Source organism: Lepidochelys kempii, chromosome 8, assembly GCF_965140285.1.
Source record: "Lepidochelys kempii isolate rLepKem1 chromosome 8, rLepKem1.hap1, whole genome shotgun sequence".
Lineage (NCBI taxonomy): Eukaryota > Metazoa > Chordata > Testudines > Cheloniidae > Lepidochelys > Lepidochelys kempii.
The window spans coordinates 89,919,229-89,945,752 of NC_136387.1; the positions used below are offsets into that span (position 1 = coordinate 89,919,229).

General features: G+C 40.6%; 1 protein-coding gene across 1 annotated transcript in view; it reads right to left on the minus strand.

Annotated features, from left to right (window-relative positions):
- Positions 1-26,524, minus strand: part of CACHD1 (cache domain containing 1) — a 185,405-nt gene that overhangs the window by 21,627 nt on the left and 137,254 nt on the right. The window contains exons 9-16 of the mRNA XM_073357445.2: positions 25,884-26,117; positions 22,633-22,782; positions 21,963-22,086; positions 14,200-14,317; positions 11,838-12,006; positions 9,313-9,455; positions 8,372-8,553; positions 6,498-6,608 (exon numbers count right to left, since the gene is read on the minus strand). Of these exons, the coding sequence (XP_073213546.1) occupies positions 6,498-6,608; positions 8,372-8,553; positions 9,313-9,455; positions 11,838-12,006; positions 14,200-14,317; positions 21,963-22,086; positions 22,633-22,782; positions 25,884-26,117 (1,231 nt within the window). The remainder of the gene's footprint in view (positions 1-6,497; positions 6,609-8,371; positions 8,554-9,312; positions 9,456-11,837; positions 12,007-14,199; positions 14,318-21,962; positions 22,087-22,632; positions 22,783-25,883; positions 26,118-26,524) is intronic.

The following is a 26,524-nucleotide window of genomic DNA, read 5'->3' on the forward strand; positions in this document are numbered from 1 at the left end:
ACATATACTGAGGGCTAGATTTCATTGAAAATCATGTTAGTTAACGTGTTCTGCCACAATGTAATTTTCCAGCATAGAGAAACTGCACTTGGACACAGATTCATGAAAATTCACATTCAGGAATAAAGCAGGATCTTCAGTTTTTGTGGATGATTAAGACCTGCAGCAGCAGCTGCTGCGAATTATAGTATCCTGTCCATATGTGGAGGTCTGCTGGTGTCCCCATTTTGCTCAGCAGCTCAAGAATACATATGGTTACCTTAGCAACTGACACATCAAAGACCTACAAAACACAATCTTAGAGCGCATATGCCAAAGTATGCTTCACAACAGTGCTGGAAAGCTCTCCTATTCCTCAATCATTTGCTTTTATTTCCCCACCCGTGCTGTTTTCTCCATTAACTATGCAGTACTCCAAAGAGTGCTCGTGGCCAGAGACTGGTGGCCGGTTAGAAAGTTCACAGCAAAACAACATGCTTTCTTAGGGTTCTGGTTTGTTTAGAGAGTTCTTGTTCCACTAAAAGAGCCAAAACCAACAAAGTCTCCAGTGACATTCCCTTTAATGGTTAAGAACCTGTGAAACTCCAAAACAAAACAACAAACAGGACATCACTTGTGTTTCCAAAGCTCCCTACCTTGGCAAATCCTGTCTTTCTTCTCAGGAGAGTAGCCTAGATGTTCCCTGTAAACTCCCTGAGCCCAGCCTCTTCTAGATAGGACACCAACTTCTTCTTCCCACCTCCACCCTCTGCCAGGATTTAACCCCCAAACCCCCATGCTGCTGTCTGTCTTGGCAGAGCCTCCTCCTAGGAGCACCACAAGGGCGTGACAGGAAGGAGGGACCCCCTTCTTTGGGGTATTGTATACCCCAGAGGTTCCCAAACTGTGGGGTATGCCCCCCTATGGGGGGTGCAGAGGAAAATGTTGGGGGGGGGAGCACAGCAGGGCACAGGCCAGCCCCCATGGGTGGCAGGAAGGGAGTGCCACCCTGCCCTGTTCCGCTCTTAACTCTGCTCCAGCCCCACCCTGAGCCATGGCCCTGGCTCCTGGCCTCACACCCAGACCTGGCGCCACACCCAGCCCTTGTGCTGCTCCTGGCCACAGATCCACCCTCGGCCCGCTTACCCCTGTCCTCATCTCCCCGGCCCTGGGAGCCCCGCTTCCGGCCCTGGCTCACGGACAGGGTGTTAAGGGGTGTGTGACCCTGAAAAGTTTGGCAACTACTGCTGTATACCCACTCACCAGAGATTATATTAATGCCTGTTTCCCTTCTAAGCACCCTATATATTGATGGGAGAATAGACCTATTTAATGTAATGCTAGTTTGAAACTTTTTAAAAGAATTTCAACTGTGAAGATAGAATAAAAAACGTCAATGCCTAGATACAGCAGCCAGTGGAACGGGACAGCTGGCCTCATGATGCAGCGGGGGCTTCTTTGCCAATATTCCAGATGCTGACCATCTGATGATTTTTCACACAAATAAAAAGCAGATCAATCAGTTCTAGTGGATTAAAGAAACCTGTCTGTGCTATGACTCCACCCATCTAAAAGAAAGCTGGCCTGATGAAGTGATCGTGCTCATGTTGTTCCACAATATATGCACTGAGGTCCCTAATTTCAGTCAGTCCTAAAACTGTTCCCTGCACAAAACTGAGCCCGTACAAAAATTGTGCCTTTAGTTTTGTGAGGGCAAAAATCCTCAGAAACATGAGAACATATCTATTTACACGTGCAAGTCAGGTAGACATCACAGAACACAGTTAGAGGATGTAAAGACCGGTTTGCATTCTCAAAAATGTTACTAGTGGCACTTTAGAGGATGGTTTTGCTAATTTAGCTCTTGAAGCTTTTTGTCCATAGCTATATTTTACCTAAAAATCCCTTTGGACATATCAAGCATATAGTCTTTTAATAGATACATTAAATTAAATCTGTTCTTATCTTAAAAAATTTCAGGGAGACAGGATTCCAGTGTAATACAATCATATTTGGTTCTATATAACAAGAAGGAGAACCATAATGTCCTGAAGATGGTCCCCCTCTCCCCCCCGTAAAAGCCATACAAAAGGCTATTCTAATATATTCTGTATTAGAAAAAAACATTATTTTGTGCATGGATTGTCTTTTTCACAATCTTTGGAAGCAAATACTACGCCATATATAACAGGAACAAGAAAGAAGCAGTCAGTTCATGGATGTATTCTGATGATATCAAACATCAACAGAAGAAATTCAAGTATTGTGCACTGGCAAGGGATGAACAAGATGATCACACTGGCTGAGAGCATGGAAGAAGTTAAGAGGCACAATCAAGTGAAAAATTATATTTGAAAGAGGAAATTAACTTCTATTATTAATGACAATTTAGATTATTACAATGAAAACATCTTACCTCTCACTGCTGCTGCTTAGGGGTATTTCATTCAGCTTGGACAATAAAAATTTACTGATCAGTTTCACTTTTGTTTATAGGTCTCTTTGCAATTTCGGTTCCTGGTAACAGAATGCTGTAATATTTGGTCCCAAACACAGCAGGAACCGTTTTAATCTGAATAGCTGTTTCTAAAGAAAACATTAAGCCTTTGAAATGTTTTTTTAAACACAAAACCTAATTTGGGGGCTTAACCCACGGGACAGTATCCTTTTGATCAAGCAATACTTGGAGCCTCAATGACAGCTATATAAGTCTCCCTAAAATGATCTGAACTGTCTCTTATTAAACAAAACAGAAGAAAAAAATAAAAAATTTACATATCACCACAAAGAGCCAGTACATTTTCATCCTCAGAGAAGAAGCTCTTATTCTCTTAAATGATTCCCTATGTGAAAAGCTCCACATAGTTACGTAGCCCTGACTGATGCTCCTGCCAAGGAAGATGGACAGATGTTTTTTGGCTGTGGGAAAGATCAAACAAAGTCTACATATTTCTGAAGAAAAACTAAAAGCAGCCCTCAATATTTTAGTGTTTAGAAACAGCACTGCCACTAATGTCCCCAACTCAGAGCTGGCCATGCGAACTATTTAGCAGAGCAATGCTAGAAACCAAGTTCTTCCTGCTGGGATGTTAGTTGGAGTGTGCATAGCAGACAGCTCGCCAATAAAAACGCTGGAAAATATTCTTCATACAAACCAAACTGAGTGGCTAATATTTATCTCTGAAATATTACAGTGTCTCTAGCAGGAATATTAAGAATGTACTCAATATGAAGAGAGCTATAGAAGTGAAAACTGAACTCTTCAAAGATTGTATGCCCTAATTTGATGGAATCTTATCGTTTGGTTGAATGTCTGGCCTGAAGACAAATTATTTTAAATCATCTGATCTTTGAATCACAAAGGATCCTTTCAAATATTGAAGTGGTTTTATATATAAAGACCTCACCCCTCTCCTCCGAGTAATGACAGAAGACATGCAGCAATGAATATCAACTCCAGAAACAAAGTGAAACACACTGAATGTTTTCTTAAAATGAGAGGGCCTACATTAACTTTTTTTTTTTTTTTTTTTTTTTTTTAAGTCATAGAAGAATCAGCAATACACAAAATGTTTCTTCCTACATCAGGACCGTGTTTATAGCTATGGGTGGTGTGTTGTTCCAGAAGTGGGGATGGATCTTTTGTTTTGATTTGGTTCCTGTCTGTGCATGTAGAGGCTGGCATGTACAGTTTCTTCCCATATAAACAAGTACATTTTTGGACATTCTTACACAAAATGGCTAACCTCTAGGTTTTGAATGGCACAGGCCAGGGACTTTCAAAATTTCATATAGAGAAATTCAGGGTATGTCTACACTGCAATGTAAGCCCAGATTTAGTAGAGCTTGAGTTAGCAGACTCTGCTTTTGTTAACCTAGAGCTTGAGTGTCTACACTCATTTGAAACCCCAGGTTAGGAATTGCTGAACCTTGGGTCCCAACCTTGGGCTCCAGCATCCACACTGCATGAGGTAGGCCAGAGTCCAGCCACTCATATCCCAGACTTCCTAGCACCCTCCCAAAATGTGGCAGGTCTAGCCCTTTGTTTGTGGCGCAGTGTAGGAAAACTTGACGGTCTAGAAGACAAAGAAAGTCAGCCTATGGGACTGGGGGTATTTTTGGCAGACTCCCAGAGTATGAGCCTAGTGGGGCCGAGTCTGTACTGCAAAGCAACAGGGCTTGACTGCTGAGTCCCAGCTTGACTCAGACCTTCCATCCCCATGGGGTCCTGGGTCAGCAGAATTTGTGTGTAGATGGAAGGGGAATTAAGTGTTAGCCTGAAGGGGGATTAGCCTGAGTTTGATATACCCTCAGAGCGTCTTATGGCCCTACCTTCCCCATTTGCAAGTGTGCAAATTACCTCCCCTCCCATTCAACACCATGCAACGTCCCTATGGCCAATACAGCAATTACTTACATGGAACAGTAATTTCAGGAAACTAAAGAAAAAGTTGATCAGTCTATTTGGCTATCTGTTCTGTCCCCATCTCCCCCGTGGTTCCGCTGCCTCCTGCTGCCCTTCTCTTCTCCCATTGCACAGGCTTTCCTGCTCCTCCTCCAGACCCCCCGTAACCACTTCACAGGCCAAAGTTTGGGTACCGCCAGCACAGACACAAAGCAGCCAACTGATGTGCACAACATTGCTCACACTGGTACCCATAAGATAGACCTGAGTAAGGCCATATTGTAAGCAAATAACTCAAGCTACAAGGATCTGAAAATATACCAGCATTGAAGGAGCGAACGGAATAGGAGAACATTCTCGTTTTAGAAAAACGACTGGCCGTGTTAGATGAAAAGCAAATTAGAAGAGCAGGAGCTTCCAAAGGGGCTGCACAAATTATGCTCCCAGATAGTGTATATGAAGGGGCTGACAGCTGATAGTGCAATATGTTAAAAAGTTCAGAGGGACACAGATATAACCTCCCAACAGACATATCGCAGTTTAAAATTTGTATGAAATCTGGCTGCTCTATTTCCTTTGACCCACGATATAGTCCATGACCGATATGCCATGACATTCACTATGAAAACGAACAAAGCTGCTCTCATGCATAGAGCATAATATTGTGGCTAGCCACGCACTGGCTCACAGGCAGCCGAGGAGGTTAGTGCAAGCTACCTTCCCCTAACTTCCTTGCTTTCCTGATTAAGGGTGAAAACCTGCACCCAGCCCAGTGAGTGCAAGGGCTATAGAGGTCTCTCACCACCAGTGGCACTAGACTCCTCAAAATGGGAACAATGGTGTAGGGAACTGGCTGTGTGCAGAGTGGAGTGTATACTGCACCATTTCCTACGGGCGTTGCACGCTTCCCCTGTGTTCTAGGAGGCGTTGTGCCAGGGCTGCACCACACACAGTGAAACTGCTGGCTGATAACCACAGTCTGGCTCAATGTTAATTTTTCTTTATTAGACCTTAGTAAGAGAAGAATGTTGTCTCAAGGAAATTAAAAATTGTATGCTGGGACATACATGGCATATACTTGGTTCTGTTGTGCAGAGGAGGGGATGGGAAAAGAAGAGGGCAATAAGGGGAGGTTATTAATATAGAAAAGAGAGAGCGTGTGTGTAAGTGACCAACTGAGAAAGTATGCATTTCTTAAGACTACACTGGAAAAAAACAGATCTAACAAGAGTACCACTTAGAGCAGGGGTCGGCAACCTTTGGCACACAGCCCATCAGGGTAATCCGCTGGCGGGCCGCGAGACGTTTTGTTTATGTTGACCATCCGCAGGCACGGCCCCCCCGGAAGGTCCCAGTGGCTGCGGTTCACCATTCCCGGCCAATGGGAGCTGCGGGGAGCGGCACAGGATGCATTGCCTGCTGCTTCCCGTAGCTCCCATTGGCTGGGAACAGCGAACCATGGCCACTGGGAGCAGTGGGGGGCTGTGCCTGCGGATGGTCAACATAAACAAAACGTCTCGTGGCCCGCCAGCGGATTACCCTGAAGGCTGCTGACCCCGACTGAGAGAAAGAACACACATGAAACAAGATAAAGCTTCTCCTTTAAGTAGAGGGGGAAGGGCGTAATCAAACACACACAGAAGACGTTTAACTAGAAGATGGGCTTATTTTCTAAAAATCCTCATCAAAAAGCTAGTGGCATAACACAAGGGGTGGGGGGAATAGGGTACACACCAAAGTCCTTGACTCAAGGGGCATTTTTTTCATGTCTACATTTTATGTATATCAAAACTTTACTCCTATTCACCCATAATCACATTCAGGCACAACAAACCTTATAACTCAAGTTTTGATAAACCTCCAAAATCTGTGCAATTCTACCCCAGAATGGATTTTCCAAAAACAGAGCTTCAATTGGATGTTTCCCCTGCATCTGTATATGTTCTTTCCATTTTACTGAAGGCTCTTTTGGGACAAGCATTGTGCCTGCTCCCATTGGGAAGCACCTGGTCTATTGCAGCTCTAGCAAAAATAATTAATCACAGATAACAACGTCTTTACAAGTCAATTTCCAGATTTTTGGATTGATCAAATATTCAAAATGAAATTTTACCTTGAAGAATGAACAGTATGGCTGATTGTAACAACATAGCCAGCTCCTCCAACATCTAAATAGGGACCGGTGAAAGTTATTAGCCCCGGATTAGCCACTGCATGCAAGTACCTAGTAAAGACCAAAACAAGCGTTATTTATGAACGAAAACCAGTCATTTTGAATGTAAAAAATGAGGCTTACATAAGTATTTAACTGAATACCCCCTGTAAGCAGCACTACTGAAGTCAAAGAGACTGCTCACCGTGTTGGAAGTTAAGTAGCAGTTTTTATGTAAGCAGGATCAGGGCCTGAAACAGGCTAACTCCGTAGGATAATGTTACTCAAAATGAAAAATCATCCTACATTTTTCTATACAAACCCATTTCACTGTATCATATTAAAGTAAAATATTTAGATTATTTAAATCAAATCTTATTCTGAACAATGTTTGATTTAAAAACCAACTGGGTCATACATCCTTGAACAAAGTGTGGTTAAATTCACTTTGTAGAAAATGCAGGCGGAAAGGAGAAAGTATTCTTTTATACAAACAAAACTCACATGCGCAAACTTAAAAAGCTGTTAGAAAATGAATATTACATATTATTAATTTGAAGGGTTACTGCCACCTAAAATAACTCACACTTGCATCAGAATTTTTTATCATCATTGTGACAAGTAACGCCTCAAGGTTCTCTAACTGTAAGAGGTGAAAGTAAATCTCTCTCTTTCTTTTTCCAATTTATTTACTTTGCACAGTTGACATCACTTTGAGCAGAGACAATTTCACTGTTGTCTGCTTTATACATTTTTCACATGTCCCTGCGGCCCACTGCTTCCCCCAGCTCTCATTGGCTGGGAACGGCGAACCGTGGCCACTGGGAACTGCGGGAGGCCATGCCTGTGGACAGTCACGGTCAGCAAGATGTCTCGTGGTCCACCATCAAATTACCCTGATGGGCCGTAGGTTACCAACCACTGCTGTATACAGTTCATTTATAGTGTGAGCTCCACAAAGCCATCTAATTGCGTGAAGAGAAAAATTACAGCAAAAATTTTAAATTTATGTTCAGTATTTTGACTACAAAAATGTAAATGATTGAACACTGGAGCAGAAAAAGACCAAAAGAAAGGTGAGTACTCCCAGTCCAGAACTATGGTCATTATTTTTCAGGGGAAATGTGGGGCAGTGGAACTGTGGAACAAGCAATGCCACCAGTGATTTAGAGCCGTGCTGACAGAGCCACAGGGTAGGAACCCTAAGTTTACTTATGTACTCCAGTCTCTAACTTGATTGTTCAGAGCCATACTGCAGCACCAGCAGGCGGGCTTCTTTTAACAAAGCATATGTTAAAACACACTCAAGAGTTCTCTCGTGTCAAATCTCATTTGTTATATATATTATATATAAATATTTTCCTACATCATACGTTAACTGCAGCTATTAATTATGCTCTTAGCCAGAAAATTCCTATTTGGAAATACAGTAAGAAAATCCATCGCAAACAAAAAGTGCTGCATGAAGTATCAATAACCAAAATTGGCATGAGGAGCTGAAATTAACACTGATAGATTCTGAAGGATGAATATAGTAACAGCATGGACTTCAGTTTCATGTGTAAATATTTTTACTCTTATCCTGTACGAAGGGATAAGAAATAGAAACTATCACAATAAAGAGTTATGATTTACAGCAAATAAAAATTGGAGTAAAATTACTATTAAACACAATGTGTTTTACTGAGCATATAAATTATTTAATTATAAATGTATTTAACTATTCTTTACAAACATAGCCTTTCTACTAATCCTACATGAAATATTTTGCCCAGTTCAATATTATCACCCTGTAAGATTTCTGAAACCTTTGATAATGGGACCCTAAAACTCACCATTGTCTCCTAGTGGGATCAAATGCTTTGTCCATGAGAGAACCAGGATAAATTCTGAGCACCCCATTGGGTGTTGCTATGTAACGGCGGACAATGTAACTGTTCAAGCTACTCATTTCCATTTGTGTCATCCATTCATCTGTGACGTGACTGGTAGCCATTACTTCATTTCTGACAGAGAACTGCAAAACAAAGACAGACCTAGCAGGGTTCCTTTAAGACTTGCATGAAAAGATAATAAGCTGCTTGCAGGGTTTCCTAAAGACCTATCAGAAATAATCTAAACCCAATTACTTCTTTAAAATCTTCTCACACCAGATGGAGTCAGCAAATTCCAAGTAAAGAAAAAAACTTGTTATAATGAAATATTGTTATTATCTGCACAGCTTTTAACATTTGCTTTTCACTTCAGGTAAATATAAATACTACCCCATTTGTACATAAAACAAAGTTTTCTCATTTAAATGTATAAACACACAAAGGCATCCCCTGACCCAATGTTTATTACAGCACCGTTCTGCATATTGTTAATTCTAATTGCAGCTTGTAAACTTTCTTCCTGGGGAAAAGGGCCCCTCCTCCCACCCTTGTGGTCTCTGAGCCCCTTCCCCCGTCCAATTTCTCCACCACCCTTGAAGCCCTCATGTCAGAGGATCCATCCACCCAGCTGAGGAGTGGACAGGATTCCCTTTCAACCTAGTTCACACTGCTTCTTCAGGTGAGAGGGGTTGCTGTTGTTCAACAGGGGTCACAATCATCCATCCCAAGGGCTGAGCACAGTGTCTCTGCAGCAAGAGAAGAAAATCCTAGTATCCTACATGCTCAACACTCCCATAGGCCAAGAGCCAACCCAAAGGACACATGTGAAATGGGGACCAGCATGGTGACCAATAAGGGCAGGACGGGGGAAGGGAGGGAGAAGAGGGATTTAAATAGCATACTTTAAGCCCAGGGTTAGCAATAAGACGAGTGTTGTCGCTGAGGTATGCCGTGTAGTGTTCCACCATCCGTTTGGTCTCAGGTTGGCTCAGATGTTCATACGGAGAAGAAAAACTACCTGCAGCCAGCATTACTGTGGGGCTTTCTGAAATAATAAAGTATTAGAGAATTTAAAACAAAGCATTATAATCAGTATATAATACAGGCCATCACAGAACACCATCTGATGTAGTATCCTGTCTGAGACTATAGCCATATAATGAAGGTACAGTACTATAGTATGGATGGCAGGGAATCTCTTCCTGACACAAGCTGATCACCAGTTTTTGCCTTGAAACGTGAGGATTATCATCCCAAATAACAACAGTAAGACTTATAAGCGCAGATCATGTCCTCTTTTGTTTTGAAACCTACTTTTTGTTTGAAACTTTGGAATGTTACAATAAAATGTCTATTTCACAGTCATATGAGCATGGCTTTGAACAGGCTGGCTATGTGCACCTTTTTGTAAGGTAGAGAAGGTTTGCGTGTCTTGCTGTAGGTGGTGGTGGTTTCAGTTTCTTAAGGGAAACAAGCAGCTCAGTAGCAGCAGCCTCACTTCACTGCCTGTCTAGCCATTATCAGCTGACAGCGTTCTGCAGACACTGCAGAAGAAGCAAGTCTTAAGGTGGGTTCTTGAGGAAGACAGGGTAGTGGCTTAATGGGGATTTTAGCCCTGGGACAAAAAGTTCAAACCTGCTGGTAAGAGAAACTGACGAAGGTGTGATGAAGGCTGACATGTGGAGTGAAGGGGTGGCTAATGACATGATAAAATAATACAAATAAGTTGTGAAGGTAAGCACAATATATGGAGAATGGGGAAGCTAATGATGAGACACAAAGAACTTTGTGGAAGAAAACTGGGTTTAGGTGGGACTATGCAGAGGCCACCTTGAAGAACAACTGTGACTTTCAGGTCATTAACACAGGGAGAGGCACAAAAAACACAAGTCTGCCAAAATGGTGGAGGGAGTTTGCTAATATGAACAAGGGGGCAAAAAGAGTGACTACAAGAGATGTACAGAATAGTCTGGGTGTATTGCTTCCACTGAGCAAGAAATGTGATATTTAAAAGGCAAAGCCAAAACAGAACATAAACAAAAAAATCACACAATGATAATGCAGGGGCTGGGATGCTGAGAAATTGGTTTTTTCCCTTGAATATTTAAAAAAGGGGAACCAGATAATATTCATCTTATTGTTTTTCTCAGTGTGCAACTGTTTCCAGGGGAAGAAATTCCCAGCACCTAAGAGAGACAATACTTACACAATGGAAAGGGTCTCCATTTTCCCACACCGCTCCCAAAGCATGCCACTGCACATCCAGCAGCCTTATCTATCCGAGTCATCACTTAATAAACCTCTATTATATTTCCTCATCAGCTTTCCAGACTTAACTGCCTGAATCAATTATATTTTCTCTCACACTGAGTCTCTCAACATTATTGGCGTGCATTGCTTGACTTTTTCCATTAATGTCAGGTCTTTTCTAAGGTGAGACCATTATGTGGTTCCCTTTTATCAAAACCGGGCATTATATTCAAGACAAGAATGTAGTGTTTTATATAATGACACAATAGTTTCCATATCATCATCTAGTTCCTCTGTAATACAGTCCAACATCTTATTAGCTATTTTGAGCACCACCATACAATGAGCAGATGTCATTGCTGAGTTGTCTAACGATGATGCCTATCTGCTTTTTCATGAATGGTTACTCTGTTCATGAATAGTTTAGTTTAAACTCCACGGAGAAATCAGAATTTTAATCTTCAAATGTGTAAGATTGCAAGCCTTTCAAACTTGTATACAAGCTCTAGATTCATCTTTCTTAAAAGGATTATAAAAAGTTCTCTCCTTTCTATATATTAAAACGTGTATTATCATATAATTCTGAGGCCAAATCCCTCTGTCCATGACATCAATGCAAATACGGAAATGAATGGAGTTGATTACAAAGTTTGATATATAGAAAGACGTACTATTGAACTTGAAATTTTTATGTAGGTTTAAGAGGTCTGGAAAATCTCACATTAAAAGATTTCAAATAATATTAAAATTCTGACTTCCTCATGAGCTATATCTTCTGATTTCTTCACACAGATGGATATTAAATATTTATGTCTGTGAATAACTTGCATAAATCCAAAGTCAACAGCCCCTATATACCCCATTTTCTAAGAATTAGACTGTGCAACTCTCATTTCTTTTAGTGAGCACTTACTCACATAAGCAGTCCACGAATTGCAGTAAGAATACTCAGGTGACTAAGTGCCACAAATGTAAGGGCTGCACAGTTTAGCTATAATAAAAAAAAATGAAGCAGTGAAAAAAGTGAAGCAGGATAGAAAATTTCCCTTGAAAGGTTTTTTTTTTTTTTTAAATAAGAAACATTTTTACAAGGATTGTAACTAAAGATGTTTTCTATTTTCCAACCAGCTCTACAAAAACGTGCATGAGATAAAGATGAGTTGAGGGATTGTTATACCTAAGGTCGCCAGCTGCTTGAAGTGCAGACAGGCACTGGGCTGACCCAATAGATCCAGTCGATGATACAGTAGCTTGCTGCTAGGGACAGTGTTCAGATTCTTGAGCTGTTTAACAGGTATTTCTGGCTGTATTACCACAACACAAAGAATGAAGGATGTGTCTTGGGCCTGAAAAACAAGGACTAAAAATTAAACTGAAAAAAAAGTTGGAGGTTTTATATAATTGATTTTCTATTTATCCCCCTCTCCCTCCTTTTTTAATTCCTCAGTTTCTTTTACACTAGAAGGTGGCATCACCTTCCCCCATACTCCAGAGCAGCATATTCCCTACTCTCTCTGTGAAATTAATCACCTCTAGAAACTGCTGAATTTCCCCATACTCCAGGAGAAAGGCCCTGATCCTGCACAGATAACTTTGTGGGGAGGGGCTGTATGGGTGGTGGGGCATAGCCAAACCATTCTAAATGCAGGATTGAGGCCTTAGACTTTAGGGTTTCCAATGGCAGCAATACAGTACACATAACTAAGGTATGTGCTTTGATCAACTATCTCAAGCAATTAAAGCCATTGAGTTATATACTTTAAAAAAAAAGAAGAAAGATTTCTTCAAAGTTGATGCTTCGCGCACACATTTTTGTTTTCACATTTTTTTTTTAAACATAATATCCAAATTCTGATGCTTTTGTGTGGATACTTCATGAAACTTCATTATGGGCAAGAGAGTTTCAGTTCACAAATGGAAACAGAATACAATGTACCTCTTTGTAACCTGTTTCCCATTTTGAAAAATGCAAATTAACAATAATACAAGGACATCATCATTATTCCTCCAATCCTGTGTTGGATGGATTACTCGCTTTGCTGGTTTGAACACATTCTAAGTGCATCAGGTTAGAAAAACTTGGCAGTAGTATTGCCAGACTCTAAGGCTGTCTGATATTTAATACAACCTTTCAACAAGGCAACACTAGCTCCAGGAACACACCTACATGAACTTCTGGTATGTGACGACAGATTTAATCTCTTAAAGCCGCTCAGCATAATCTCTTAGATTATATTTAAATTAATTTAGGGAAACGATACACCAGTACCTGCTAGGTTTGTTGACACAAAGCAATTAGCCAATTATTCTTGGTATTAGCAAAATTTGCCTGGATCATATCTAGTTGTAGATTTCATTTTATTCCCTTGGTCAAGATAAGTATCCAGATTTGTTCACAAAATAAACTGAAAAGTGAATGGGCTGCTAGAATCTTTTTTCCCCCTTGGAATTGGGTAAGATAAGAACAGCTCTTTTCTCTTCAAGTTAATGATGCTGGGCTGCCAAATCCTCCCATTAAATATGATCTGTCTAATGATTATAGCAGAATTAAAAGCTTCCCTATAGCTTCCATTCCATTTTAATTGATTTTATTCTGTAAGAATCTAGCAATTATGAATTCATCTAGATTATGCATAGGAGTTTTTTGCTCCACTGAGGGTAGTATTTGGGAATATTTTGTTGTTTTAACTGGTGTTGAGAGATTTCTGCAAGGTATTGCATCTGACTTGAATGCAAAATATGTACTGGGGAAAACTAGACACAGCACTGAAAATAAAATACCTATGAATATGAGAGTACTTGACTCAGCCTTGCATATTACAGGATAGGCTCGTGCCCTATACAGATCTAAGGGTTTGCAGTATTGCATAACTACAACTAATGTTTAAAAGGAAATTTTAATGTCTTGATTGTGAACAATGTTGTTAAAGTTTATTCATATTGGCTTTTCTCTCCAAACTGCATTAAGCACTATACAGCAGGAAGGGATAATGCATCATTTAAAATGACACCCATCTACATCCACCCCAAAAAAATTCAGCCACTGATTAGTTTAAAAATGTTCAATAAAATTAAAAGTTTTTTTTTCTCATTTTTGTTAGTATCAGCATTTTAACAATAATAAACTACATGCAAACACTATACTGTAAGTCTGTACGTTCATCTTGAGTCTCTGTGTGAAATACGTTCAACTACTTGAGCTTTGCTCTAAGACTTTATAGTGTGACATAGTTCAGTATAGACTTTTTTCCTTTAGGAAAATATGTACTATAATTGTGTGTGTACATCTATATTATATAACATATAATGGATGCGTACATTAATAGCACACACACTTTACACTTGCCTGTATGCGTGTCTCTGAGAATTAAATTATAATAAATTTGAAGCTACAATTTCAATGGAATGTGAGGTTATTTACCATAATAAGAGATGCATGCATACTGTTTCTGTATAATTTAAAATTCAAACTACTCAAGCTTCAGTATATTAACATACATTGAAACTATATGCTACCATTCAAAAGTAAGATCTCTTACCATTTTCCAGGCATAGCTAACGTTGTAGGCTTCTTTTCCAATTTCTCTCAGTTTGTTTACATGCCAAGACAGTGAGGAGTTCACTGGGACTGTAATAATCTGACTGCCCAGAGGGAGGCTACGGTGACAACAAATAATATCCAACATTTTATTCAACACTGAAAAAGTTGTGAATCAAGCAAAACCATCTATTGCATTTTTATACGAAAAACATGATTAGTCATGAAAGGAGCTGGATAAAATCTGCTTTTAATTAAGAAAGAAGAGAATGTTTTGGTTTGCTGTTCATGCATTTATCTATTTTAAGGCTAATTTACACTCTTATGTGTAACGTAGTACGGTTGAGTAAGCATTGCCTTTTTCAGTACAAATGATGAAGCAGCGGTAACTTGGTTTCTAAATTTCTACTCAAGAATTCATATAGACAGTGTTTAATTTGTGTGGGGCTTGCCAGGGCTGAGCCCTGGAACCTCTAGGCTTGGCAGTTCATAGCCCCAGCACTCTGAGGTTGCCACGTCAATTAGGAGAGTAAAAAAAATTGCCTGAGCCCCAGCACCTAATTGCTTGAGCTCCAGCACCTCTTTCATTACAATTTAAGCACTGTTCATAGAGAACACAATTACAGTTCGTCCTGGCTTGAGATAACGTTGCTAGTGGAATGGCATTAATTAGCTCTCTAGTTCAAAGGAACAAAGGGACGACAGATAAAACTAGATCTAAATTAAAACTAGATCTAAATTACAATTTCCAGAACTGTTCATGCACATTATGCTGTACCTCTGCCTATTTCGTTTTTGTGAGCAGGATAGGATATTGTCAGTTACTCTTGATGACCAAGAGTTTTCTGTATTCTAATGCCATGCTTGTGTTTAAGAATGGAGCTAAGAAGTAGAGCTGGAGTGCAGGGAATATAAATACAATATGTACAAGCACTTTCCTGAGACTGTTGTGGGAGCGTCACCCAGCTAATAAGCAGATTTTTGTTCTTCTTTTCCTCCACCATGTCACATTAGTTGGGGTTGGCAGCTCTTGTTAATCTCCAAACGTTCCTGTTAAGTGTGTCTTCCAAGCCGACACCAATCTTCTTCATGTCCTGCTTCTGTGCCTTGAACCGCCTTTTTCTGGGTCTTATAGTTTTTGTCCTGTAACTACTAGATTGTATACTCTCTGACCAACATATCCCATGTCTCATCATCTCATATGTCCCAGCCATCTCAGTCGATGCACCCTTAGCTTTTCCATGATGGGGGATTACCAGCATCTTGGCTCACACCATTTCATTGTGTAATCTGTCAGTTCTTGTCTTACCCAGTGTCCATGGGAGCACTCTCATTTCAGCAGCATGAAGTAGTTGTACTTCTCTTTTCCACACTGGCCAGCATTCCAACCCATACATCATGGCTGAGCTAATCATGATCTTATACATTTTGCTCTTTAGTTTAATTGGCACATTCTTATCACACAGAATTGCCATCAATTCCCTCCATTTGCACCTAGTGCTGTTCATGCAACTGCTAGCATTCACATTCTTATTGTAACTCAGTACTATTTTTATTGGTTTCTTGTTGTCCCTTTTAATGCAGCCTCACATGTATTCAGTCTTCTCTTGGTGATTTATAAACAATTTTCTTCTAATGCAGCCCTCTGTCTTTCTAGATATCTTCCCAACACAAAAATGTCATCTACAAAAAGCATGTTCCATGGAGCTTCTCCCCTAATCTCCTGCATCAAGGTGTTCATTACAATCACACTTAGGAATGGGTTTAAGATTGATCCTTGATGTAGACCTATTCTCATAGTGAATGGCTCACTGCAGCTGCTTCTTGTTGTTGTACTACTCTCATACATGTCCATAATATCTGAACGTACGCCTCTGGAAGATTGTGCGACAACAGGCACCACCATATCAGTTCTCCAGGAACTATACTATAAGCCTTCTATAAGTCCACAAACACTAAATGCAGTTTCTTGCATTTCTTCCTGTACTTCTCCTGCATTATTCCCAAACCCAAATTGGTTGTTGCTTACTTGGTAATCTAGCTCTTCATGAAGTCTTTTCTTGATAATTCTTTCCGACCATTTCATCATTTGACTCATTTTGATGGGTTTTTGTTATATGTATTATATTGATTTATTTATTTAGATTTAAAATAAAAGAGTCACTTATTCAAGGCTCTACGCACGCTAAGGCATCATTAACAATACAATAAATATAATAAAATACTAGCAACATTAATCATTTCACCAAGAACTCAGCCAGCCAAGCACTTACAGAAACTCCTTTCCACCCCTTCATCATTTGCATACCCCCCTCAGTCCTGTCCAACAAACGTATCAAACTCACCTATGCCTAGTTTCCAAATGATTTATTTAAACAATAAAACAAACGATCAATTCCGAGATGACACATCCCATGCAACATCAAGCAACCTCACCACCTTATCTTGTGTATTCCTTCTTCTGCAGCTAGCTCCCTTCCTCAAAGCCTTTAAGGCCAAAAGGGCCCATCATGATAATTTAGTCTGACCTCATTCACATTGCAGGCCACGGAACCTCACCCATCGACTCCTGTAATAGGCCCATAACCACTGACTGAGTTGTTGAAGTCTCAAAAACTAACAGCAACATTTTTCTTAAGTACATCAGAAGCAGGAAGCCTTCCAAACAATAAGTGGGGCCACTGGATGATCAAGGTGCTATCGGAGAATTCAAGGAAGACCAGGCCATTGTGGAGAAGCTAAATTAATTCTTTGCATCAGTCTTCACTGCAGAGGATTTGAGGGAGATTCCCATACCTGAGATTCTTTTTAGGTGACAAATCTGAGGAAGTGTTCCAGGTTGAGGTGCCAATAGAGGAGGTTTTGGAACAAACTGATCAATTGAAACAGCAATAAGTCCCAGGACCAGATGGTATTCATCCAAGAGTTCTGAAGGAACTCAAATGTGAAATTGCAGAACTACTAACTTTGGTATGTAACCCATCACTTAAATCTGCTTCTGTACCAGATGACTGGAGGATAGCTAATGTGACACCAACGTTTAAAAAAGGCTCCAAAGGCTATCCTGGCAATTACAGGTTGCTAAGCCTCATTTCAGTACCAGGCAAATTGCTTGAAACTATAGTTAAGAACAGAATTATCGGACACACAGATGAACATGATTTGTTGGGGAAGACGCAACACAGCTTTTATAAAGGGAAATCATGCCTCACCAATCTATTAGAATTCTCAGAGGTTAACAAAAATGTAGACAAGGGTGATCCAGTGGATACAGTGTACTTGGACTTTCAGAAAGCCTTTGACAAGGTCCCTCACCAAAAGCTCTCAAGCAAACTAAGCTGTCAAGGGATAAGAGGGAAGGTCCTCTCATGGATCAGTAACTGGTTAAAAAACAAGAAATAAAGGGTAGGAATAAATGATCACTTTTCAGAATGGAGAGAGGTAAATAGCGGTGTCTTCCAGCGAGATCAGTGCTGTTCACCATATTCATAAATAATTTGGAAGAAGGGGTAAACTGTAAGGTGGCAAAGCTTGCAAATGATACAAATTACTCAGGATAGTTGTGTCTAAAACAGACTGCGAAGAGTTACAAAGAGCTCTCACAAAACTGGGCAACACAATGGCAGATGAAATTCAATGTTGATAAATGCAAAGTAAGAAACATTGGAAAGCATAATCTCAACTATATAGACTAAACGAGGAGGGTCTAAATTAGCTGTTATCACTCAAGAAGGCATCATGGATAGACCTCTGAAATCACCGGCTCAATGTGCGGCAGTCAAAAAACCATTAGGAAATGGATCGATAATAAGATGGTAAATATCATAATGCCATTATATAAATCAATTGTACGCCCACACCTGGAATACTGCGTGTAGTTCTGGTTGCCCCATCTCAAAAAAGATATATTAGAAACGGAAAAAGTACAGAGAAAGGCAACAAAAATGATTAAGGATATCGAACAGCTTCCTTATGAGAAGAGATTAAAAAGTCTGAGTCTTTTCAGTTTGGAAAAGAGATGACTGAGGGGGGATATGATAGAGGTCCATAAAATCATGAATAGTGTAGAGAAAGTGAAAAAGGAAGTATTATTTACCCCTTCACACAGCACAAGAACCAGGGGTTACCCAACAAAATTAATAGGCAGCAGGTTTAAAACAAACAAAAGGAAGTAGTTCTTCACACAATGCACAGTCAACCTGTGAAACTTGTTGCCGGGGAAGTTGTGAAGGCCAAAACTATAACTGGATTAAAAAAAGAATTAGATAAATTCATGAAGGATAGATCCATCAATGGCTATTAGCCAGAACCTCATTCTTCTGATGGTTAGAAACCTTCACCTAATTTCAAGCCTAAACTTGTTGATGGCCAGTTCATATCTATTTGTTCTTGTCCCAACAATTGTCCCTTAGTTTAAATAACACCTCTCCCTCCCTGATGTATCCTTCCATAAATCTTCATAACAGTGAATAGCAACAGGAGCACAGTACTTTTGAAAATCTGAACATTTATTTAGGTACTTGAGTACGGATTAAGGCACTAACTTTAGGCATCTATTTCATTAAAACTGTGGCCCTCACCTTTATATATGAGTTTTCATTAATGAAAATAGTAGTAAACTTTTTGGCTGGGATTTTCAAAGAAGCCTAAAGGATATTTGCCCAAATCCCATTGAATTTAGGTGCTTAACTCTCTCAGGCTCCTTTGTTAGCCTTGATCCTACCCTACAACAGATTAGCCACTCTACAACAGAGTCTGTAAAATGTGTCACTTCTGGAAGACTAGCATCCCAGATAAGGTCTTTGTAATTTTAAGGCCAGTGGGTACAATAATAGTGTTTGAAACTCTCTCTGCCACCCCAACAGGCACTTGCCAAGCTGGTGTAGCATCAATTTTCCCATGTCATCATCACTGATCTCAAATCTGACCTGACTCCAGAGATAGGAGTTGATTCAGTTTTAATACTACCTTACTCCTGAGCTTCTCGTAAGCAGAGAACGCCAATCCTGTCTAATTAAATTGTCTGGGTTTTTTGCAATCTATATTTCTATTCAATGAAGACACTGAATTTAGCCCACTGAGCAGATTTATATTCCAACAGCAAATCGGATCAAAAAAAATAATTATAGAAAAGATCAAACCATCTCAGATACAGAGAATTTTAACAGAGCACTCCTCTGACAGCGGGGATGAGATGGGGGGAGGAGTGGTGACACAACTCAGTTTTTGCATATGAACACAGCATCCTGACTATGCAAGATGTGAACACAACTAGGAGCATAATCATGACGTGTTACGTGCCGACGCAGTGACGTATGGGGTCACAAGGGCCCCCTCTTATTGCCACCCCTGGCTGCATATATCACCAGTAGCAGCATCAAAGAGAGGGGGCAGCCTCTATGGAGTTGCTACTACCCCCTTCCAAGCAGAGTCTTTGCTCCATGGTTCCCAATGTGCTGGCCTGCACAGCTGAGCTAGCATGCCAGTGCAAGTAATCTGCAACAGATTTTGGGCTGGCACAGATTACCTTACCTTCCCCCTGGAGCAAGGCAGGAATAATGCAACAGATTGTGACTCTCCAAGTCACAGTCCAGACCGTAGTCTGCTCCTGGGACCAGAAAACTATGTGCTGTCCTTTACTCAGAGCTGGTGGCAAACCCACAAACCAGCCCTAAATTCAGGAAAGGACATATTGTACTACCCTTGATGTTGTACACTTAGTGTACATTTATAGTTCAACTACCCTTTCTAGAAAGTCATTGTTATTACATGGAACTCTTGCATAGTCCTTCATACACATTTTTTCTCCAAGAAAAAGGAAGTATTTCCAATATCTAAATGATGTGTTTTATAAAGATAGCTCAGCTAGTTGTACGTGCACAGAATTGCAAGTCAGGAGCTCCCATGTTCTAATCCTGATTTGTACACAGATTTCCTCTGTGGCTTTGGGCAAGTCATTTAACACCTCTTCTTTCATTTCCCCATCTGCAAGTGGAGGATCAGGAGACTTACACACTTTAGAGACGAGCTGTGGAGACTAAGGTTTATAAAGTCCTTCGAAGATGAAAGGCTCTACTTAAGCGCTAAGTACTACCATTATTTTTAATTGGGGCATTTTTGGATTGTAAATTTAGAAATAAAGATAGAAAAATTGAGATTCAACAAGAAAAAAACCTCAAAATGCAAATATTCAGTGAGAGACGGAACACTGAGAAGTAGTAACAGTGAAGGAGCCCAAAAGGACAGCAAATCACACATGGTTTAGCAATGTGGCAACAGCCAGCAAAATAGGCCAATGTCAGATTCTCTCTCTCTCTCTAAATCATGTATTGTCCCATCAGCCCGTACTTGGGACAGAGGGTGTACCTCTGTTCTCCGTGCAGTTGCACACATAGAGGCATCACATCATAGAGCAGGGAGGAATTTCTCCCCATATGTCTAATGCCAAGTATATACTAACGAGTTAGATCGACCCAGCTATGTCACTCAGCGGTGTAAAAGATCCCCACCCCTGAGCAGCACAGTTAAGCAGACCTAACCCCTGGCGTAGACAGTACTAGGCTGATGGAGGAACCCCTCCCGTTGCCGTAGCGAGTGTCTATACTGAAGTCCTACAGTGGCGCAGCTGTGCCGCTGTAGCAGTTTAAGTGTAAACCTAGCTTCACTCAACAGAAAGACTCCCAAGGACTTCACTGGATTAGGTCAGGGTCTTTCTGGATATGGTGCAACCATTCCTAGGGCGCCACTGTCGCATACCCAGAATACCAGACATTCCAGCACTTCCAGTAATGGTATGGGCCCACCCCTGCCAGTGTGACCTTGCACTGTGAGTGTGAAGTCATGCTGCATGGAGGACACCATTTTGAAGAATGCGCCACCATGCCCCCCACTGGTGAGACTGCATGGAACACCATTTTGAAGAGCGCGCTGCTCCAAGCACCACCAGTGTGACATCAGGTTGGTGGGGGCGGAGTAGAGCACTCTTCAAAATAGTGTCCCCCATCTGTGACCCAAGACAAAAATCATGTCTGATTTTGTCTCAACACCAGACAGGGAACCACAGAAAAAAAGAGAACTGTCCGGCTTAAAACCGGACAAATGGCCTGCCTAACCACACCTGAAACAGTGAAAAAGATCTAAAAGCTGGAGAATGCTCAGAAAAGTACTGCAAAAATGACAGAGGAGGACAGGGAAGGATTGACGGAAAATTTCAAGCAGCAGATATGCATACAGTAGTTTGATTACTTATTTGAACCCCATGGAGTGAGAGAAGTTATTTAAGGTGTTAACTAGGAATTACTGTCTGAAATATACGAAGGAAAAATCCAGACTGAATATTAAGGAAAATTTCCCAACAATCAGCTCTACTATTAGATTAGAAGAGTCTCCCAAAGGAAGCTGTGGAAACTATTGCTTGGCACATTTAAGGATAGAATGGATAATGCGGTAGAAAACACAGTCCCGCATTGGCAAGAGATTGGGACTTCAATCCCAGCAGGGATCTCTGGGTACTATTACAACAGAAATATTAAACACAGTAATAATAATTCTATAAAGTAGCTCCCATTAAAGGGTTTTGTACAAACACTTCTGAGTCCGGTGAATAATTGATCTTAGCAAGCTATGAATCATAGAATATCAGGGTTGGAAGGGACCTCAGGAGGTCATCTAGTCCAACCCCCTGCTCAAAGCAGGACTAATCCCCAACTAAATCATCCCAGCCAGGGCTTTGTCACTTTGACTTGAGTCTCAGTTCTTCCTTACCTAAGGATGTTCTGCCGAACTAATTCAAATTTTGGAATGTTCTCGTAATGTATGATGTCAGTGTGAAGTGGTGGTTCAGACAGCAAATAAGGCCTTGTAAGGGATGGATGCATAAGAGTATATCCTAAAAAGAACAAAATACGTGTTTAGTACAAGTTTTGGTTCAGTATGTAATAAGCAGAGAACATAAAAACAAGTATACTGATGACATGTATGAAAGTCCTCCAATTTACTTAAGAAACTACCCTAACAGTAACCATACCATTACATCATAAAGCAGTTTACTGCCAACAGAATTTTAAGAACTTGTAAATTAACTCAAACAAAAAATGACTAAAATGACCATGCCATAAAAAGTGAAAAAGCTTATAATATAAACAAAAGCTACAGTTTTGGCTTTCTGGCCTACAAATGTGAAAACAATCGATTTCATAGCAACATTTTTATATCAAGACCCTGTACAATAAATGCAAACCATAAATCTGCTTATATACAATTACTGTTAGACAGAACTACTCAAACAACTGACACACAATCTGTTGAGAAATGGCACTGTTCACTTTATCGTTCTACTTACAATTAAGGAGCAGAATAAGGAGTTAGTTTTCTACAGTCTAATTTCACCAAACAGGAAGATAGTGTATTTATGTATCTGAACCACAAAAATCACCTTTATTGTCTATGAGAAATGTGTAGGAAGCCAAAGAATCTTGATAATAGGTGACATCCTCCAAGATATATGCCAGGTTAACATCCACTCCCACAATCCCAAGCAGCATGTTTCCAAAGTAACAAGGTTTACTTACAGTCATTATCAGACCTTGAGATAAAAGGAAGAGCACAGAAGGCATTAGCAATAATGAACTTGCCAGTTAATTAAATATGAAGTGTGTTCTTCACCAGTTGTGCTAAATAGAAAAGAGGGGACGTTAACTTGTGTAACCAGGTGACAAAAACATCCTCTGTCCAGCAAGTTCAATTTTCAAGAAGTTGCTACCGTACCACGTAGGAGTATTTTCAAAAGCTAAAATTAAAGACTTAGCAAGCAGGCCCCGATTAAACTCCCAATCAAGTCAAAAGACTCCCACAGGTTTCAATGGGTGTTAGATCAGATCCATATGTAGGGTTCCCTTCCTAAGTCACAGTGCTGTGGATTTCACTGAATATGCATAATTCAACCCTCTGTACAAGTTAAGGCAGTTTTAACCCATTTGTTGCAATTGTTTCCCTAGGACCATGTGACATGGTGACCCAGTGAAGCACAAGTAGTGGTACTATGATCATCTGACTCAAGAAATGCTTTCAGTGATAGATGTCAAACAATGGTAATGCTTGAAGCTCATGGTTAAACAACAGCAATAAAGATAACAGAAGCTCTACCAGTTCTGACATCTCTTACTGACAGCACTTCTGGAGTCAGAATATAGAACTGCTGCTAGCATTTAACAGTAAAAATATGGGAGTCGGGGCTTGGCGACAGGACGGAAGGCTGAGAAGGGGAGGTTGAGGAAGCATGTGAATTATGCTACAACATATTAACATAATATCCTCATATTAGCCACTTTTTACTTATCTGGTGGTGAGTTAAGAAGGTATATTGAATATACCATAAGTTATTAAAATTTACATTTTCTGTCTTCATCAGCACACAGTTAGATGCCTTAGGGACAAGAATGTGAATAAATATAAAAGGACATAGATTCACATTGTTTTTTCTTTTTGTATTTTTCTTAAAGTCTGCATTTTTACTTTTTTCCCCCCATGCAGCTATAAAAATTTTAACAAAAATAAAAAAATCTTACTTGTAAAATATCAATTGGGATGAATTTTGCTCATCTGATTATATATGCAGTATGTTAGCCTCTTCTTACTTAAATCCCAACAGGCCACTGTACTGGGTATTATAACCAAAAGCATTACAATGGTTTTTAGAAACCTCTCAATGCCTGAGGTAAAAATATAGCAGTCCATTTCTGTCTTACTTTCTGTGTCATGACCACATGGAAACTCACTCACCCTTTTAATATAAAACAAATATCAAATTCATCTCCATAAATGAGGTTTTTTAAAAATAAAAAAACCATGCACATTCCTAATTATGTAAGCCAAATCTATTCAATTGTACCATTTATAATCCTTATGTTGTACAACTTCTCCACTATGCTTGGATGTGGATGTGTGAGAGATGAGTGGCAATGCATCATGCAGAGTGATGAGAAAAGGACAAACTAGGCTATCATTCTGCATGAGAGAAGCACGTCCAGGAGCAATCTCAGCACACACAGAGGACTTCAGACTCTCAAGAGTCACTCTGATCAGGTGGCAAATAAGGACAACCTGCCTGAGAGGTCTGAAAACCCTGCTGAGCCATACTCCTCAACCCCTCCTCCATAACATCACACAAAAGAAAATGGAAAACAATGTCCGGAGAAATGCAGGAGCTGTTAAGCTTATTAACTCTAATAGTAATTACATAGCACCTGAAATCTTCAAAGCACTGGGAAAACACTAATGTCATTCCCAACTCCCCTATAAAGCAGGGCTTTTTTCTTCTCACTTTACAGAAGCATAAGCAGAGGCAGAGAAGCACTGCTTTATAGGCTAGGTCGTACTCTGTCTCACAATGACAATCATGCCAGTGCAAGAGCCTATATTAAAGGCCCTCCAAGTCCCAACTCCTCCCATAAACATATGAAAGGGGCCACATGTGGAACGCCATGGCCTTTGCATCCCTTTGCACTTTTTATGAGGGCTCTGTGCAGGACTGGCTGCATGTATTTTGCGGTCCTAGGCAAACATCTACACATGCCCTCATCCCCTGCATTATTCCATCTGATCTCACTATTGCATCCAAGTAAAAAAAAACATGTGAACATTAGGGTTTATAGAGGATTTAAGTAACAGGTCAGATTTACGTCCACAACCTCGATATGTCAGCATAAAGCGATCTATAACTGGTGGATCTGGGCAATGTATTGGGAGAAATACTCCACTGACGTAGAGCCATCATAGAGACTCCGATTCCATCCTAAACCTGCCCCCCCCCCCGGCAAACAGGGTGTAGTAACCAGGATGTTGCTGCTGATCCCTGGCTTCCAGAATGGCCATTCATGCCAGGGTTCAGGCTGCTCTGTCTTGTGCTGAGGATAACCACATTCCTCAGTCTTTTCTGAGCACAGCTTAATCAGAACAGAGAATCTGGTCAAATAGTTAGCAGTTCCACCAGATATGCTGGGTCCTTCCCCAACCCTGTATGACTGCTAGAACCTTCTGGAGTCCTACTCTTCCAAACCCGGGAAGGTGTGGGGTAGAGAGTCCAGAGCAGTTGCTAAACTGTTCGGTGAGATGCTGCTCCATACCTCAGCTACTGTGGGGAAGGAAGGAAAAGGAAGAGGAAATGGCCAGCAGGAACAACCCCTCATGAAGCTGTGTTCATAGCTCCAATATCCGAGGAAGGAAGGGAGTTTTCGGCATCTGACAGGAATGCCACTTCCTCCATTATGCTGCCGTATGCACCCCTGTGGTCTGCTTAGAGGGCAACACCAGCTCTGAATGGGCCCGCTGGAGTGCGAGGGGCCCCATGGCTGCCATTACAGCCTGGAACCATGCTCCCACAAACCCAGAGGAGTTTCCTACACAAATCCAAATTACTGAGGCTGTATCAGTATGCCCATGAGAGACAATTTCACCCTTCAACTTAAATCCATTAGCTGTCACATTACCCACACTTTCCATAAACAGGCCCCTGTGAGTGTAAAACTTTACATGTAATCCCTGCACGAAGGACTTAATTTTACTTCCTTAGGGGCAGACCTAAAAGCACCTCCTTATCTGTTGGTTAGAAACCTGGGGGATGACAGACAGAAGCCTAACCTCTGTTTTTTTTTTACCTGCTCAACTTCAGATTTTCTAAGCACTTACCATCTCCCATTTCATCGGAGAAGGGCAGACTGAAGACCGCCTCATCAATCATTCGATTGGGGAGGTTTGTATAAAATCGACCCACTGTGGTTTCCAAGTTACTGAGCTGGTTCAAGACCATCATACTCCCCTTGATCACAGGTAAGGCAGTTCGATCAGGCACTCCATACTTCACTGAGTTCTGTTCTGCCAGATCTCGGAGAAATGCCAGTTCTTTTAATCCTGTCACTCCCTCTGAAAAAAGAGATATTGCCAGGATAAGGGAGGAGAAAGTAGGAAATGTATTTTTAGTTGAGTCTCTTACATCTTACTCCAAATTAAAACTACAGTACAGTACGTACTTTGTGTTGCCAACTCAGGCAGGTAGACTGAACATAGAGAATGCCTATTTAAGTGGAAGTGTGGAGTACTGTTTAGTGACTAATACTGGTGGGGTGAATTATAATGTAGGTATAATCAGTCACTAAAGGATTTAAAGGTGTCCACTCAGATAACTGTTCCACTGTACAGAAACTCAAGATGCTTGCTCCCATGTCACTATTTAGATATTTTTACCATTATTTTTTTTTTTTAAAACAGAGAGCTTTGTGTAACCCATTGTCTCCCACCAGTGACTAGTCCAGGTAGAAGTTTATGAATCT